Below are 15,222 nucleotides of genomic sequence, written 5' to 3' on the forward strand. Positions count from 1 at the left end.
AACAAACATTTCTCCCTAAAACAGGCACCGCAGAGCGTTGAAAAAAGAGGGGGGTCCAAAAGATAGCAAAGCCTCCCCCTTCTGCTCCCCGGTGCCTTTAAGAACAAGAGAATGCCAAAGTCATTCTATGTAACGTTAGCGTATTCAGTTTATCCATTAACTTCTTTTGCATGGTAATTCTCTCATTTAATAAATAAAATAATACGGATTTGTCTTTGCAGTCTAAGTGTAAAACATGTCGAAATGAGGGCTGGTAGCATTGATGACACAATTTTTATAAGGTTCCACTAAAAAGTTACAATACATACTACAAACTACGCTACTACCAAAAATTACTTTACTACAATACAGGGAACGCCACTATAGGAAGCAGAAGGCTGTGACTACTGCAGGGCCATTACATAAAACTACAATTGACTGTCTCAAACAGTTTGCGAAAATAAAAAGTCAAAACAAAACAGAATAGGGCCAAACGGGACTTTACTTCAAATAGGATCAAATGGCTGCGTTTGTTGGTCTACAATGAATATGGTTTAATCAAATCGGTCAGATTTATGAATGAATTGGAGAGTGAGGAGAAGTAAATTCCTATTGAATTCGTCAAAAAAGTTTTTATCACCATACAAAAAATCTGCATTAGATCGTTGTTTGGAAGATTTGCATATCCAAATGGTTGTAATAAATCAAAATCACGTCTGCGATGGTGCAATATACAGTCCAGGAAGTCTTGGAATTCGCAATGGCAAAACATGCATGATTAACGGCAGCCGAAAGGAAACAAAACACAAATGCATTTAAAGGAACTAGAGAAAGGAATTTTGAATTGAGAGGAAACTCAGAGAGAATTGAAATTTCCAGCTCTCTTTAAACCATAAATAGATCTTAGTGAAAGTAGAATAAGATATATACTGAGATATACTGAGAAGCAAGCGACACGACCAGGGCAGAACTGTCTACAAGCCACCAAAGTTAACAACTGCAACCTTTTCGAAAGAGAAATAAAATCATCATTGCTTAGAAGGAATAGCCTGAGTATACAAGCAAAAAGTATCCTGGGTACCAGAGCCACCGAAATTCGAGAGCCGCACATTTTCTAGGACGCAAGGGTTCATTGTGTATCAATACGGAATGAATTCTCTGTTGGAAAGTTGTCACTTTGTGATTTCTATGGACACACTTTGGCCAATTTCTGCAAAAGAAAAATTACCTGTTTACTAATGCCCTCTTCATGAAGTCACAAAAACTCCTGGATCTGGCTTTCTCCTGGTGGTGATCAGAGAAACCAGATTGATTTTACAATAACTTGTACAAGGTTAAACAATCCATCCTGGGAAAATTTCATCACAGAACCTTAAAAAGAGGCAAAACTAAAGTCAAACCTGACCATAAGGTCGTGAATGATGAAATATCCTCCACTTCATTCGTTGCCGATAAAGCAGGAAAGCAATTTTAAAGTTGAATTTGGAATGTTTTAGCAATGTTTTTGTGTTACAATGCAATAATAACAACCACAGCAGTAACTAGTTCGTTCCATCCAGCATACCACAGACGGTACTACTACATTCATCTTTATTAACACTGACAAAAACTACGACTTAAAAGAAAGACTGGATTGGAACTCTAGTAATGTTATTTACTAGAGAAGGACTCAAGAACGCCCAACAGCATGAACAGAACCAATTAAGAGGGCCAAAACATGCAAAGAGACACACGATGCACATTCAATACAAAATCGATTATGCAAGGCTAGCTGACGCAAAGAAACTCGATCATCTACATAAAATCAATCAGCTAAATGATAAATGTGCTTGGCTTTCAATCCCAAGACATAAAAACCGAGAAAACCCAGAAAAAATGGAGGGGACAAATGGAGGGGACAAATGGAGGGGACAAATGGAGGGGACAAATGAAGGGGACAAATAGAGGGGACAAATGGATGGGACAAATGGAGGGGACAAATAGAGGGGACGAATGGAGGGGACAAATGGAGGGGGAAAATGGAGGGTACAAACGGAGAGGACAAATGGAGGGAACAGACGGAGGGGACAAATGGAGGGGACAAATGGAGGGAACAAACGGAGAAGACAAAGGGAGGGGACAAATTGAGGGGACAAATTGAGGAGACAAATGGAGGGGACAAATGGAGGGGACAAATGGAGGGGACAAATGGAGGGGACAAATGGAGGGGACAAATGGAGGGGACAAATGAAGGGGACAAATAGAGGGGACAAATGGATGGGACAAATGGAGGGGACAAATAGAGGGGACGAATGGAGGGGACAAATGGAGGGGGAAAATGGAGGGTACAAACGGAGAGGACAAATGGAGGGAACAGACGGAGGGGACAAATGGAGGGGACAAATGGAGGGAACAAACGGAGAAGACAAATTGAGGGGGCAAATTGAGGGGACAAATGGAGGGGACAAATGAAGGAGACAAATGGAGGGGACAAATGGAGGGGAAAAATGGGGGGGACAAAAAGAGGGGACAAATGGAGGAGCAAATAGAGGGGACAAATGAAGGGGACAAATGGAGGGGACAAATGGAGGGGACAAATGGAGGAGACAAATGGAGGAGACAAATAGAGGGGACAAATGGAGGGGACAAATGGAGGGGGAAAATGGAGGGGACAAATGGAGGGGACAAATGGAGAAGACAAATGGAGGGGACAAATGGAGGGGAAGATGGGGGGGACAAATGGAGGGGACAAATGGAGAGGACAAATAGAGGGGACAAATGGAGGAGGAAAATGGAGGGGACCAATGGAGGGGGAAAATGGAGGGGACCAATGGAGGGGACAAATAGAGGGTACCAATGGAGGGGAAAATATAAGAACCATCGGTTCCAATGACCTCGAAACCCTGGTCCTTTTAACAAACTTCGATAATCACTTTCAAAATTAAAAAATAAAAAATTGTAAATTTTGGGAAAATTCCATTTTCCTCAAAACAGCCTAAAACGTCTTAATTTAGGTTCCAAACACCATTTGACAAATTTTGGATGAATTTGAAGCTAATATTCTGAGATAAGTTATTTATAAGATAAATTTTTAAGATAAGACAAGTCATTTTCAAGAAAACTTTGACCTTTTTATAGAAAAGAGCTTAAAAAAAGTTATTTTTCTGAAAAAAGCAATTTTTTTCACGAAACAACCTAAAATGCCTTGATTGTCGTTTCAAACATCATTTTAATTTCACATCATCGTTTTAGTGTTTTTGATGAAAGTCAAGCTCATATATCAAGATAAACATCCTAGTCTTTTCTATTAAATGGATATGCAAAAAAAATCAAACATTGACAATTTTCGGGAAAAAACTTTGTTCAAGCAACCTAAAATGCCTTGATTTACGTTTCCAACATAATTTCACAAGTTTTTGATGAATCTCGAGCAGATATTCTGAAACAAAAATAGATGTCATTTTTGAACAAAAACCATGATCCCGGATATGCAAAAAATTAGAAATCATCAACTTATATAGAATAATTTTATTGTTGTAAAAAAACATTAAGTTTCATTAAATACCTTTTTGTTGTCACTTCAAGATACTTCCATGACATTAGAAATCAGATCTGAAAGTAAAGGTTAGGATGATATTATAAAAATTCTATCACAAAAAACCTTTAAAAGACGTTACAATAAACAACTGGTCACAATCAACAAAAATTATTTTTTTAGGCAACCAAAAAATGCCGTAACTTATGTTTGCAACAGAATTTGATAAATTTGTACCTTGTATTGTCAGTCAAAACATCATTTTTCAGTCCTTTTTTAAGAAAACTGTGGCCCTGGATATGCATAAAAAGTAAAAAATTATAAATTTTTAGAAAAAACTTCTTTCCTTGAAGCAAGCTAAAATGCCCTAATTTAGGATCCTAACATCACTTGAGATCTTTTGAATAAATTCCAAGCTCTTATTTTAAATAAACATACTAGTCATTTTTCAACAAAACTAACACATCGTGCACTCCAATATTAACATATATTAATATATTAACATAACAATATTAACATCTATACCAATTTTCCCGTATGTTTGTCAGTGGCATCCCTCCCTCCCCTTCACCAACGACAAAAGGTACTGTAGCGTCCAATCTAGTATGTATCGCATAACCAAAATGATTAACTTCATATTCAAGTTTAATAGCTTTGTTGAATATTGAAAGGAGATGACTTGTAACATACCGCTTTGTCACAAACAATTCTTCGTGTGTCAGCAACTCCGGACTCTGGATCCACTTATCAATCGTGCCACGAATGTCCTTAAATTTGGGTCTTTTCACGCGATCTTTGTGCCAGCAAGATAACATGAGATCATGTACAACTTTAGGGCAGCTCTGCAAGAGATTTTCAATCATAAACAGCTGTTTTTTAAGTATTCATTTAGGTGAAAAACCGAAAAATAGTTGCGTTGATGAATTCAAAAACAGTAACAGAATTTTTTTGTCAATAGGTCTGGGGCCAATAGCAAAGCCATGAGGAGAGAAAGGAGGTCTGAGGCCAATGTAAAGTTACGTAAGAAGGAAGGTTCTCAGAAGAGAAAGAAGGGGAGAACAAGTATGTTTTGAAAGAAGATAGTTTGAGAGAATGGAAACCAAGACGAGAGTAAAGCGTTTCAAAGGGTACAAACAGCGGGAAGAAAAAAGGGGCGTCGTGAAGCAAGATACCATATGATAAAGTAAAAACCTACTTTTTCAGAGTTAGGCAAAACAGGCTCTTGTTTCATGGAGTACTTATTGACAGCTTAGGCTAAATAGGCCCTTAGTAAGGTTCCTAATTTTTAAAAAGTAGATATTGTTTTTGATTATCAGAGAACGTCATTCAATCTGGTGAATCAAGCATTGGGTAATGTTAGGGTACACAGGACAGTAAATAGGCAAACGGAAGATATTCAAAGGTAGCGTTGCATTCGCAAATATACCATTACCAGAATGGGAGAACTATTAAAAACAATGATTTGGATAACAAATGAAAGTTCATTGCACATGACGAGAACATATGAAGAAAAAACAAAATTATTGGAACTGATGCATGTATTTTCAGCAATCTAGGGTATGGATGCATTATCAGCAAGTTAATTTATTTTTCCAATTAAAATATATATGCCAATAAAACAAGTTACATCAATCATTGCCAACAGCTTTGTTACTGTTTTTTAACCCTTCTGCGATAGAAGAAGAAAAATGTCTGTAGAATAGTAGGCCATCAGTAGGCCCGCAGAATTTGCTTTTGTCGGAAAATCTTTAGATCAAAAATGCTGTTGCAAGGAACTCTATGGATCAGAATAAATCAACTGCTTTTACGTCGGCATTGTAGTACCCCGATATAGACTCTAGAGTTTAAAGCAGATAAAGCTCACAAACATAAGCAACGAAAAAAACAAAGAACAGACAATGTTTAAGCTAGGTGTAGCCTTGATATGAAAAGAACAGAGCATGGCATATTTGTCATATCTTGGGTAATAGATCAAAGAAAGGCTATGAAAAGCTGTAGTAAAGATCTATGAAATCTAGAGACTTTTAAACGTAAAACATACCATTGGCGGAGGGAGTCTGAAGCCAGAAGCCAGACGTTCAAGCACCTAAAAAAAGAACTAAGGCTTAAATCGAGATTTCAGTTCTGAAAAGAATCCGCCAACAGTCGCATAAAGAAATTAAATATTCTTCCTTCCTTTATTGTACACATATATTTTGTTTTTAGGCGTTGTTTATTAAAGTATACTGCTTAACTTTGAGTTTTCTCCAACTGTTTGATTTACGTCTGTTTAATTGCTAAATCTTTCGTACTTGTTTTTTCCTTATTTGCATTCACAAAAGTTTAAAAATCTCTTCTGCTTGATTCATCTTTAAAGAAAAACATAACATGATTGCCAAAATCATTGAAAATTGTTGAAAAAAACAATATTCCCCTTACCTTTATAGAAAATGGATTTAAAGAGTTTAAAAATTTAAGATCTTGGTGATCAAGTAAGGAAATAACGAATGGACCCAACTTCCATTATTCAGGTTTAGAATAGTGACTAAAAAAGTCATCGCAATGCCCGATTTTTATTATTATCGTTTCAAGCATTTCCCTAACGATGGAAATGTATAAAGTAAATTTCCTATCGAATATACCTCATTATTGCCCCAGTTCCAATATGGCCTTTCTCCGTAACACATTACCTCCCAAAGCAGGATACCATAACTCCAAACATCCGAAGCAATAGTGAATTTCTTAAGTTGGACTGCTTCCGGTGCTGTCCATTTGACAGGGATCTTACCACCCTGTAAAAAATAATTAAGTAGAAATATATCAAGAATGATCTCGTTTACTAGCTTCAGGGCCTGCGCCACCGATTCTAAAATTGGGAGCTAAAAAGATGGATTTGATACCTATTTAATACCCACTAGGAGGATTTGGTATCTATAGTTATCAAATAAAAATGGGGGGCATGGCCCCCTGCCTCCCCCTGTGGCGTGGGCCCTGAGGCTTAGATCTATAGCGAAATTGTATTTAGACAAAAAAGGTTTGGAATGAATGGTAGCAGAGTAGATTATGTTGCAAAGGTTAGTCACATGATTACTGGAACCTGACAACAACAGCCATGCATAGCCATAGGCCTACAATTCCGGACAAAAATGTTGAGACAAAAAGCAACTTTCGTAATTGTCACTTTACCTTGTCCCTGTTAATTCGAATCCCCCTTTTCCCCCGAAGCAATGTTGGATTTGTAGTTCTATCATTTTTGCCTCACAATCATGCACTCAACATTAAATTGGAGGAGGGGCAAAGCTATTTTTGAAAAAACAGTGAAAATATAAGCATTCCTTGCAAAGTCTCAATCATTTTTGTCCGGGATTGTAGTTCCTTGGCTGTAGTCCGACAAGCAAAAGCCAATTGCTTACAGTTAAGAAATTCTAGTTCCAGTTTCAGAAGAATTTCAATACTACTGTGTATCTGCCACGCAAACAAAGTAATGATCGATGAAGGAGGAATATTCTCTTTAACAAATATACGCTCAGCAAATGTTTTGATTCTGGGCAGCAAGATGGGTAATAAATCCCAGTGCTTGCACGAGATTACCCTTTACATAGACCTAAAGATGATTATTCTGCTCCAGTATGACATCTAAAAAAGGAACTGCAAATATGATAAGGTGATCTGATATGAATTTAGTATAATTCAAAAATATTTGTTTGCCACTGGTTAGGGGGATAAAAACCTACTTGATTTTGAAGGGTTTTAATACCGTTGTGTCATATGTATCATCCTTGCTCAATTCTCTGCTCATTCCAAAATCAGCAACCTTGCAAACCATGTCATCATTTACTAAAACATTTCTGGCTGCCAAATCCTGAAATGATAACATAAGTTAAATTAGGAGTATAGTTTGTAAACGTGACAATACTTAAGGACTGCTATTATGCGCTAACTGTCAAATTTTAAAAACAGTGTGCGCATATTTGAAAAAGTATTATTTTTCCCGATGACTGCATATAAAATTGAGTGTATTTTATCCCATTGCAATTGCTATTATCATAATATATTTGCCAGCCGTCAAATCTAATCTTTTCTCAATAGAAAACTGGCATTCTTTGGAAACAGAACCAATGGAAAACGAACCTAGTCCGGATCCCCTTCTACATTAATCTAATAACAATATTCGAAAGAAATATTTGCTGAATCTCAATTTTGTATAGGCAATACAAGGTATACGGTTACTAAAGCTTTGATTGACGATAAAACCAACACCTACCCTATGGATGTAGCTCTTTTCAGACAGATACGTCATTCCAGATGCCACACCCCGGGCCATTCCTAGTAACTGGAGTGGAGTAAATTTATCATCGTTTTTCTGTGGAGATATAAAAGGTTCTGTTACACTTCTTCAGATTGAGAGACTCAATAAGCCAAAGAAGGACAAATAGCAATGAAACATCAGTAGAATATTTTTTATACAAGTTAAAATTGACCAAAATTTCGACCCGGCATACAACGCTTCTGCAGATAACTCAAAAGCAGTGGCGGACGGCTTTCACTTTGTTTTGTGCGACCACGCCTACTACTGTATCACACGTTTTCCTACTAAAACAATATAAGGAGTACCCAGCCCCTTCATTAGTTATGACAAGGGAACTGGGTTCTAACAGCTATATCAAAACAACAGTACATAACAAAGGATTCTAAACTTTCAACTGCTTATAAACTGATCCAAGATGGGACATTCAATTGGCTTTAGCTATGAAAGCAGCTAGTTTAAAGTGTTATTTTTGCTTTATTGGAATTGATTTCTAAAGGAGATGAATTTACTATGAGTAGCCTATAAATTTCAATAAATTCTAAACTTTTCCGAGATAATTTTTGAAAATTGCAAGAAAATGGCCATTCAGTTTGAAGGTTGTTGCATTAGGCTCCCTGTATACAAAAATAACGCAAAATTCCTTTATGCACGTATTCTTTGAAAAATATGAAATAAATGAAAAGGAAGCGATGATAGACGTTGGGGGATAGTTGTCAATCAATAATTGCTATTTCAATATAAAGATTAGGTTAACTATATACTCAATACTAATTGAACAAGTTTTTGCAATGGTTTGAGGGAGTAAATTGAAATTTAGTTAGCATACCTGTAGAAAGGATTGAAGCGATCCATTGCTCATGAATTCCATGACAATCAATATGGGAAGGTCTAAAAAAGTGAATATTTTATAAGCATTGGCAGACAAACTTGAAGACCACGTAATTTGTGCTTCCCGGAACGAGACAGGAAGTGCTTCGAATCACAAATATCGAGAAGTACTTATATGCAAGCCAAGTTGTTACAAGGTAGATTGCACATGGGTAGACTGGCTAGGCATTGAGTTGCATGCTCACAAACAAAGAAATCTACAAATCTATCAGAAGATCTGCAAAAGATATTTCTTCAACGCAATAAATTATACACACTTTTTTATAAGAATAAAGTCTATAAGAACATTGAGGCTCAAAATTGTTAAAGCTTAAGAATAATTTAAGAATAATGTCAAGCTCAACTTTCATCAAGACTGAAATTTCACCTTAATCTGTCTTTTTTCCCAAAGCAAAACAACTGTCACTTTGATATTCACATTGAAGCAACACATAAGAAAGATTTAATATTTTTCTTTGGTATTAAGGCGAATTTACAATTTGTGTTAGGCAAGAATAATTTAAGAATAATCTTGGGCACAAAATCGAAAATTTTTAAGAATATTGAGGGTTGGCAAAAAATTAGGTATTCTTATGAAAAATGTGTGTATACCTTTAACGACCACACCCTCGAGATGTATGACATTTGGGTCATCAAATTGTCCCATATATGCTGCCTCTCCTATAAAGTCATCTCTTGCTTTTTTATTTGCATTTGACTACAAAAAAGGGAGAAAATAATTGTTTTTCCATTTCATTTTCAAATAATTTAAGAAAGTAGCAAATTCTTGTTTCACAAGGGGCCTTCCATTTAAGTTACAATTTTGCAAATAAAAACCAAAGCTAATTCATAATATAACATATAATATAATATATATACATTATATAAAATATATAACATATATACAAAATAAATTTACAATATATACATAGATATAAAGTTAAATAGGTTTTATCTAACTTCAAGGTTCTGAAGACATGAAAGGAAGATGCCTGTCTACTGGAAGAGCATTCCATGCCTGTACGCTTCTAAAAGATAAGCTTAATAAATATGTCCAATAAATATTCTGGCGCTAGCCAATTAAATGCCTTGTAAACGATAGTGTTAATTTCAGTATTGATCTAACCCTGAAGTGGTTTAAGTCCAAGAGTATTTAAAAGTGGTCTAGTATCAGAATCAAAACGGCTATTTGTAATTAATCTTCTTGCTCGGTTTTGAAGTTTTGCAAATGGTTCTTTTCGGTTGCAGCACAGTTTCCCCAAACTAAGCAACAGTATCTATATAGGGCACCACAATACCAGTATAAAGTATAAAGTGTCTTGGGAATTTTCTGTGTTAAATAATCTTTGGCATTTTAAAGAAAGCCAATTGCTCGACTGATTTTGTTGACAGAGATCTGATGTGACCTTTCCAGTTAAGGTTGTTGTCTAATTGTATTCCAAGACATTTGGCAGTTTGGACACTATCTATATTTAGCAACATTTAGTGACAATCCTTCAACCATTCCGAGACTCTAGTAAGGTCCTTATTTATTGTCTCATTTAGCTGGTTGATGTTATCAGATCGATAGGAGAGACTAGTATCCTCAGTGTACACTGCTACTTTGAAGTTTTCGCCAGCTAGTGGTAAATATAGAGAAGAAATAGCAATGGCCCTAAACATGACCCCTGGGGTACTCCAATATTAATGTCCATTAGTTCAGATAAAACCCTATTTATACTAAAGTAATGTTTGCGAATTGAAAGGTAAGAGTTAGACCATGATAAACTTTTTCTTGGAGACCTTGGTACTCTAATTTTTTGCAAAGAATACTATGATCTACAGTGTCAAATGCCTTTCTAAAGTCGATCAGTACCAAGCCAATGAGCTGCCTATGTCCAAACCGCTGTACCGGTCATCAGTGTTTTTAATAGACAGATTACGGTAGAGTGCAAGGCACGAAAACCAGATTGTGGATTTGCAAGCAGGTCATTCAATTTCGAATGTTTGTACAACTGGTTACAGACTTTCGAAGAGCCTGGAAATGATTGCGGAACCGATATTGGACGGTATTTTGATTTTTTGCTCTCATCACCATCTTTGTAAATGGGTGCAGCCCTAGCAATTTTTCATAAATCAGGAAAAATGCTTGTATCAAAGGAGAAATTCCCCAAGAATGGCAAGGCCAGTTCCTAGACAACTTGAAACAGTGTCAGTTCCAACGCTCTTTGAACTGGCTGTTTTGGTAATGACTTCCCTTATGTCACGGCCAGTAAGGATTTAAATCTAAATTTTGGAGTCAGGCTTTTTATCTGAAATTTTCCTGATAATAATGGTTTCACACTCTCTTCAATATTTCTAGCAAAATCGGTACCTATTGTACAAGAGTGATCATTCATAACGTTTCCGATTTCACTGTTGTTTGTGATTTCCTTGCCACAGTTCTCGATGCAATCATCACATGAAGAAAACTCACAGAAATATGAAAAGTTGGCTGTTTTCACTGAGAAAATGATCCATAAATATTTCTGGCGCTTTGGAAAGATTTTCTTGGAAGATAGCAACATAATATGCGGTGTTTACAGAACAACCCCGAATAACAAAACCTGCACCTGCAACCTTTTTTTGCCCATTTCAGAAATTTTGTTGACCTGCAATTTCTCAACCTTTTCAAGAAGCATACTTTGTGCAGCCTACATCCTTTGCAACATCATAATATGAAAGACCTGTCTGTCTGTGATGTGTTTGCTAGTTTATTTCTTTTTTTTCCTAACGCTATTTCTTTATTTTCCTCTCACTTTAGTGAATCAATAATACTTTGTCACTTACATGTCGCAAGTTAGAGTTAGGCCATCAATTTTACCTAACCATTCAAATACTTTGGAAAGAGGAGTGTAAGTGTATTCAGAACCTACACTAGAACTGATTTGATTTCGCGGCTTCATTAGAATCCCAGGTCTTACGAAGAACATCTATCCTGTTTGTCTACAAAGGATCACAAACTTATACCTTGAGTGTCTTGACGGCGACAATTTGTGCTTTTTCGATAGGTTTTTCCATAGTTCCTATGTACACATCACCAAATTCACCTAAGAATAATTTTTAATTGCAGAATATTCATAGAATTCAACAAATTCCTTTTCGATTCTCATTAGTCTACAAGCCAAGATGATGGTTGCCAAGGTCAAAAATTGGATGTTACCGTTGTGGGCCTTAAATCTAATTTCAGGCCTAAAACGTTACATCTTATAAACAATACAATAAATTCATTCGAGCATTTCTAAGACAATTGTTTAATTTTGAAAAAATAGAAGATTTAGCCAAAACGCAACTATGAAGTGTCTACAGGGTGAAGCTTCATTTCCTGAAAGTTGAGCAGCACTGATATCTTCAACAGAAGACGGTGTAATGTGTAAAAATTAAAGTAGAAAATTCTTAGTGATGAATCAAAGAAGACAGAGCCGAGGAAGATAACAGCAGTAATTTGGGTAGATAATGATAGAAGTGCAGAATAATGTTTGCACCTGCGCACTTGTCTGTCACCTGAACAGTTTTGATGTAATTGTTAAAAAAAATAAATTTAAACATTTAGCCCTTGTGACGTAAACAAACAAAAAAGTAGCTCGATTCGCGAATGCAAATAGCAGTTGTAAGAATCTACCACCATGATAAAACGTTTCAAGACTTTCAAACTATCGGAAGAACTATGCTCTTAACCAAACTTTAAACCAACTCACCTCCACCAATCAAACGCTCTAGCTTGATCCAGCCGCGGTCCAATTCGTTAGCAAACTGTTGCACTGCGTCCTCCAAATCTTGATAGGTCAGATTAACGAAATTCTGAACGCCTTTCCCACTTGGTAGAATCACTGAAGAAGGTAAGAGAAACTTAGGATCAGGTCAACCAAGCTTTTAACTCTTAAGGTATTTAAAACTTTGCATAATTTGAACACAACATTTCTGAAAGATATTTTTCTCTCGAAAAGCACATGCAAAAACCTATGTATGAACAAATAGTTTGAATTCCAAATGTGAAAACTATCAGTCACGCTATTAAGTCGCTAAGTTACTTAGGTCCAAAGATCTCGAATTCACTTTAAAATTGAACCAAATCGTCCATAAATATAAATGAATTTGAAATTATTAACGGAAGTTGGTTTTCTGGCAAAAAATGCTGCTTCACAGCATGTACTAACATGAGTCAGTTCTGTCCATGATGCAATCTCTTAGATGCTTTATGTTAGCGTAAATTATTTGCATAACTACTGTCTAGCTAACATCGAAAAGGGTTGCTAATGATAATGATCATGATGATGATGATGACTCAACCTATCGGTGCTAGTTCTAGAGAAAATTGATGGCCGGTAAAACAAATTGATGACAGGTTAGGTAATACTTAAAACTTCCAGGTCGAGTTTGCCTGCCTGAATCTACAATAATTGAAATCGTAATTGGTTGACATCAAAAGTCAAAATGAAACGATTAATAGAAACAAAAGCCTGAAATATTATGGGAAACACTAACTGTTAGGGAAAGAAAATGATATACAAACATTTATCAAAACTTCTACTTACGATCAACGAATTCACTATTTAGGGAAAGAATAGCTGGGTACATTGAAAATTTTTAAGAAATATTTAACAGCGAATGTGTACGAACCTTCCCCGTTTTCAAGTCGAACAGTTTGGAGATGCTTTGGATGTCCCCTTGATAAACAGGAAATTAACACATTTTATTGACAAAGATACAAAATATTATTGGACATAAAAGTGACAGCTATAACCAGGGATCTGAATTGACGGATATTTTAGTTGAAGGAGGGGGGGGGGGAGGAAGTGAAAGGTGCTAGATTTCCGACTGAAAAACAGGCCAATTGTAACTTTGTTAAAATTATACTTAGCTTTACTGGCAGAACCTAAAGGTCAGACAGTTCTGCTACTTCCTATCTTGGAATAAGTGTTATGTAATATTACTCCCTGACGGAAAGATATTTAATTATGTAATATTATTATGAGTTATTTAATTATGGATTAATGGAATGATGACTTAGTTTTTATGACTTCTCTGATTTCCCTGGTGTGACAACCAAGCACCCCTTGCCATTGACGTGGCTGTGAGTAATTAAAATAAAGAGCAAATCTATACGTATAGTCTAGAGGAGTAGTTTGAAATTAAAAGGAGTCACTCGGTGGAAAAATGGCAAAAGGACACAAACAACGCAAATGTGATAACTTCTGTATAAAAAATGTTTGAAAAAATGGAAGGAAAATTGCTAAAAAGAGGGGGCATTTACGGAAATCGTATGAAGGTATTCGTAACATGAACTAAGTCATTTTAATCAAACCTGCAGAGAAAAATATCTTGAAAACATGAAAAATGATGTAGCAGAAGAGACGTACCTTCTGTAGAAGTATACGATGAGAGCGATAGCAATCAAGAGTAAGACAAACAATATGACTACGACAGCAATGACCGAAGTCAGTGAAATACCTGTAAATAGAATTCAATATATAATTCATACATCACTCAAGGTGACTTATAGGGGCCTTTTATTCAACATTCTGCTTGGCGAACACTTAGCTTGGCCTATCATCACCACTTTAATATGATATGAAAAACTAAAGAACCTGCGAAGAAACATGAAATATAACTCGTTAATGATGACAATTTTGATTTCCACTGGCTAATACTTTCCTTTTCCTTTAATTTCAAATACGATAACTTCTTCTTTGGAAAATCCAGCGCTCGTGTGTGACTTTACCTAATTTGAAAATAAAAATATCATTTAAAAGTTCAATACGTGGGCATCTGCAAAAAGAATATATTCTAAGCAGACCTCGTAACCCTGCGAGAGGGTGCGAGTGACGCTTGCAGGCACAAAAGCCTATGCTCTTAATTCCTGCAGACACTTCACAATCGATTTTTAGCTCTAGTATTTAAAAACCATGCCCAAATGACAGAAAATCATTGCTTAAACGCCACCAATTTCGTTTCAAAAGCCGGTGTCAAGTTGAATGCTTCTTCTCTCTGTCTTGTCTCTTTATTTCTATTTCCTCTTTATTTATCTATTATTCTCTAATTTTCTCCATTTATATCTCGAATTATATTCTCTGATCACTCACAATTACTCGACCATTTTTGTTCAGAGCATTATGAAATGACTTCAATGTTGCTACGCTTGGTCGTTTCTCACTACTGCGCAGGCGATTCCTACCTACTTCCACCTATGCACGACTGAAAAAGTTATTCAAAAAGCAATGCTCTTGTAAGATAGTACACTGATTAAAATCGGTTACAATTTCGCGGTCGCGAAAAATCTTTAAAAATTCTATTGCTCGCAAAATCTCGATCCTTTACGATGATTGTCGAGCATGGTGTTTAATGCAAGTTGGAAGAAAATAGTAACATGCAGAGTATGCATGTCTGCCGTATTGGAGCAAAATTACACGGTACATCATAGACGTGGCGGATGTTAACGGTTTAGGGGGACTTAGTATAGACATTGCCCGAATATAATTGCTTTATTGAGATTGAATTGCCCTATGGGAGCCAGAAATACTATCAAAATACGAGAACTTTTCCCTGATTGCCTGAA

At 36.1% G+C, this 15,222-nt stretch overlaps 2 protein-coding genes across 3 annotated transcripts in view; both read right to left on the reverse strand.

Annotated features, from left to right (window-relative positions):
• The window catches only part of LOC148957936 (ephrin type-A receptor 6-like), a 40,619-nt gene that overhangs the window by 9,544 nt on the left and 15,853 nt on the right, over positions 1-15,222 (reverse strand). Inside the window, exon 7 of one of the 2 annotated variants that reach the window (XM_089114180.1) lies at positions 14,123-14,388. The exons of the other annotated variant lie outside the window; for it this stretch is intronic. The gene's annotated coding sequence lies outside the window, so the exon portion shown is untranslated. Of the gene's footprint in view, positions 1-14,122; positions 14,389-15,222 lie in introns of those variants that run through there. 2 annotated transcript variants of the gene reach the window in all.
• LOC148957937 (ephrin type-A receptor 4a-like) lies at positions 3,524-12,476 on the reverse strand. The gene is made up of 10 exons (XM_089114182.1): positions 12,365-12,476; positions 9,261-9,366; positions 8,608-8,669; positions 7,737-7,835; positions 7,230-7,334; positions 6,115-6,264; positions 5,535-5,579; positions 4,184-4,335; positions 3,731-3,786; positions 3,524-3,570 (listed from the first exon to the last, which is right to left on the reverse strand). The coding sequence occupies exons 2-9, from the start codon at positions 9,313-9,315 to the stop codon at positions 3,759-3,761; spliced, it is 696 nt and encodes a 231-aa protein (XP_088970308.1). The 5' UTR covers positions 9,316-9,366; positions 12,365-12,476; the 3' UTR covers positions 3,524-3,570; positions 3,731-3,758.

Source organism: Rhopilema esculentum, chromosome 19 (genome assembly GCF_057945365.1).
Source record: "Rhopilema esculentum isolate cy_ngs chromosome 19, ASM5794536v1, whole genome shotgun sequence".
Classification (NCBI taxonomy): domain Eukaryota; kingdom Metazoa; phylum Cnidaria; class Scyphozoa; order Rhizostomeae; family Rhizostomatidae; genus Rhopilema; species Rhopilema esculentum.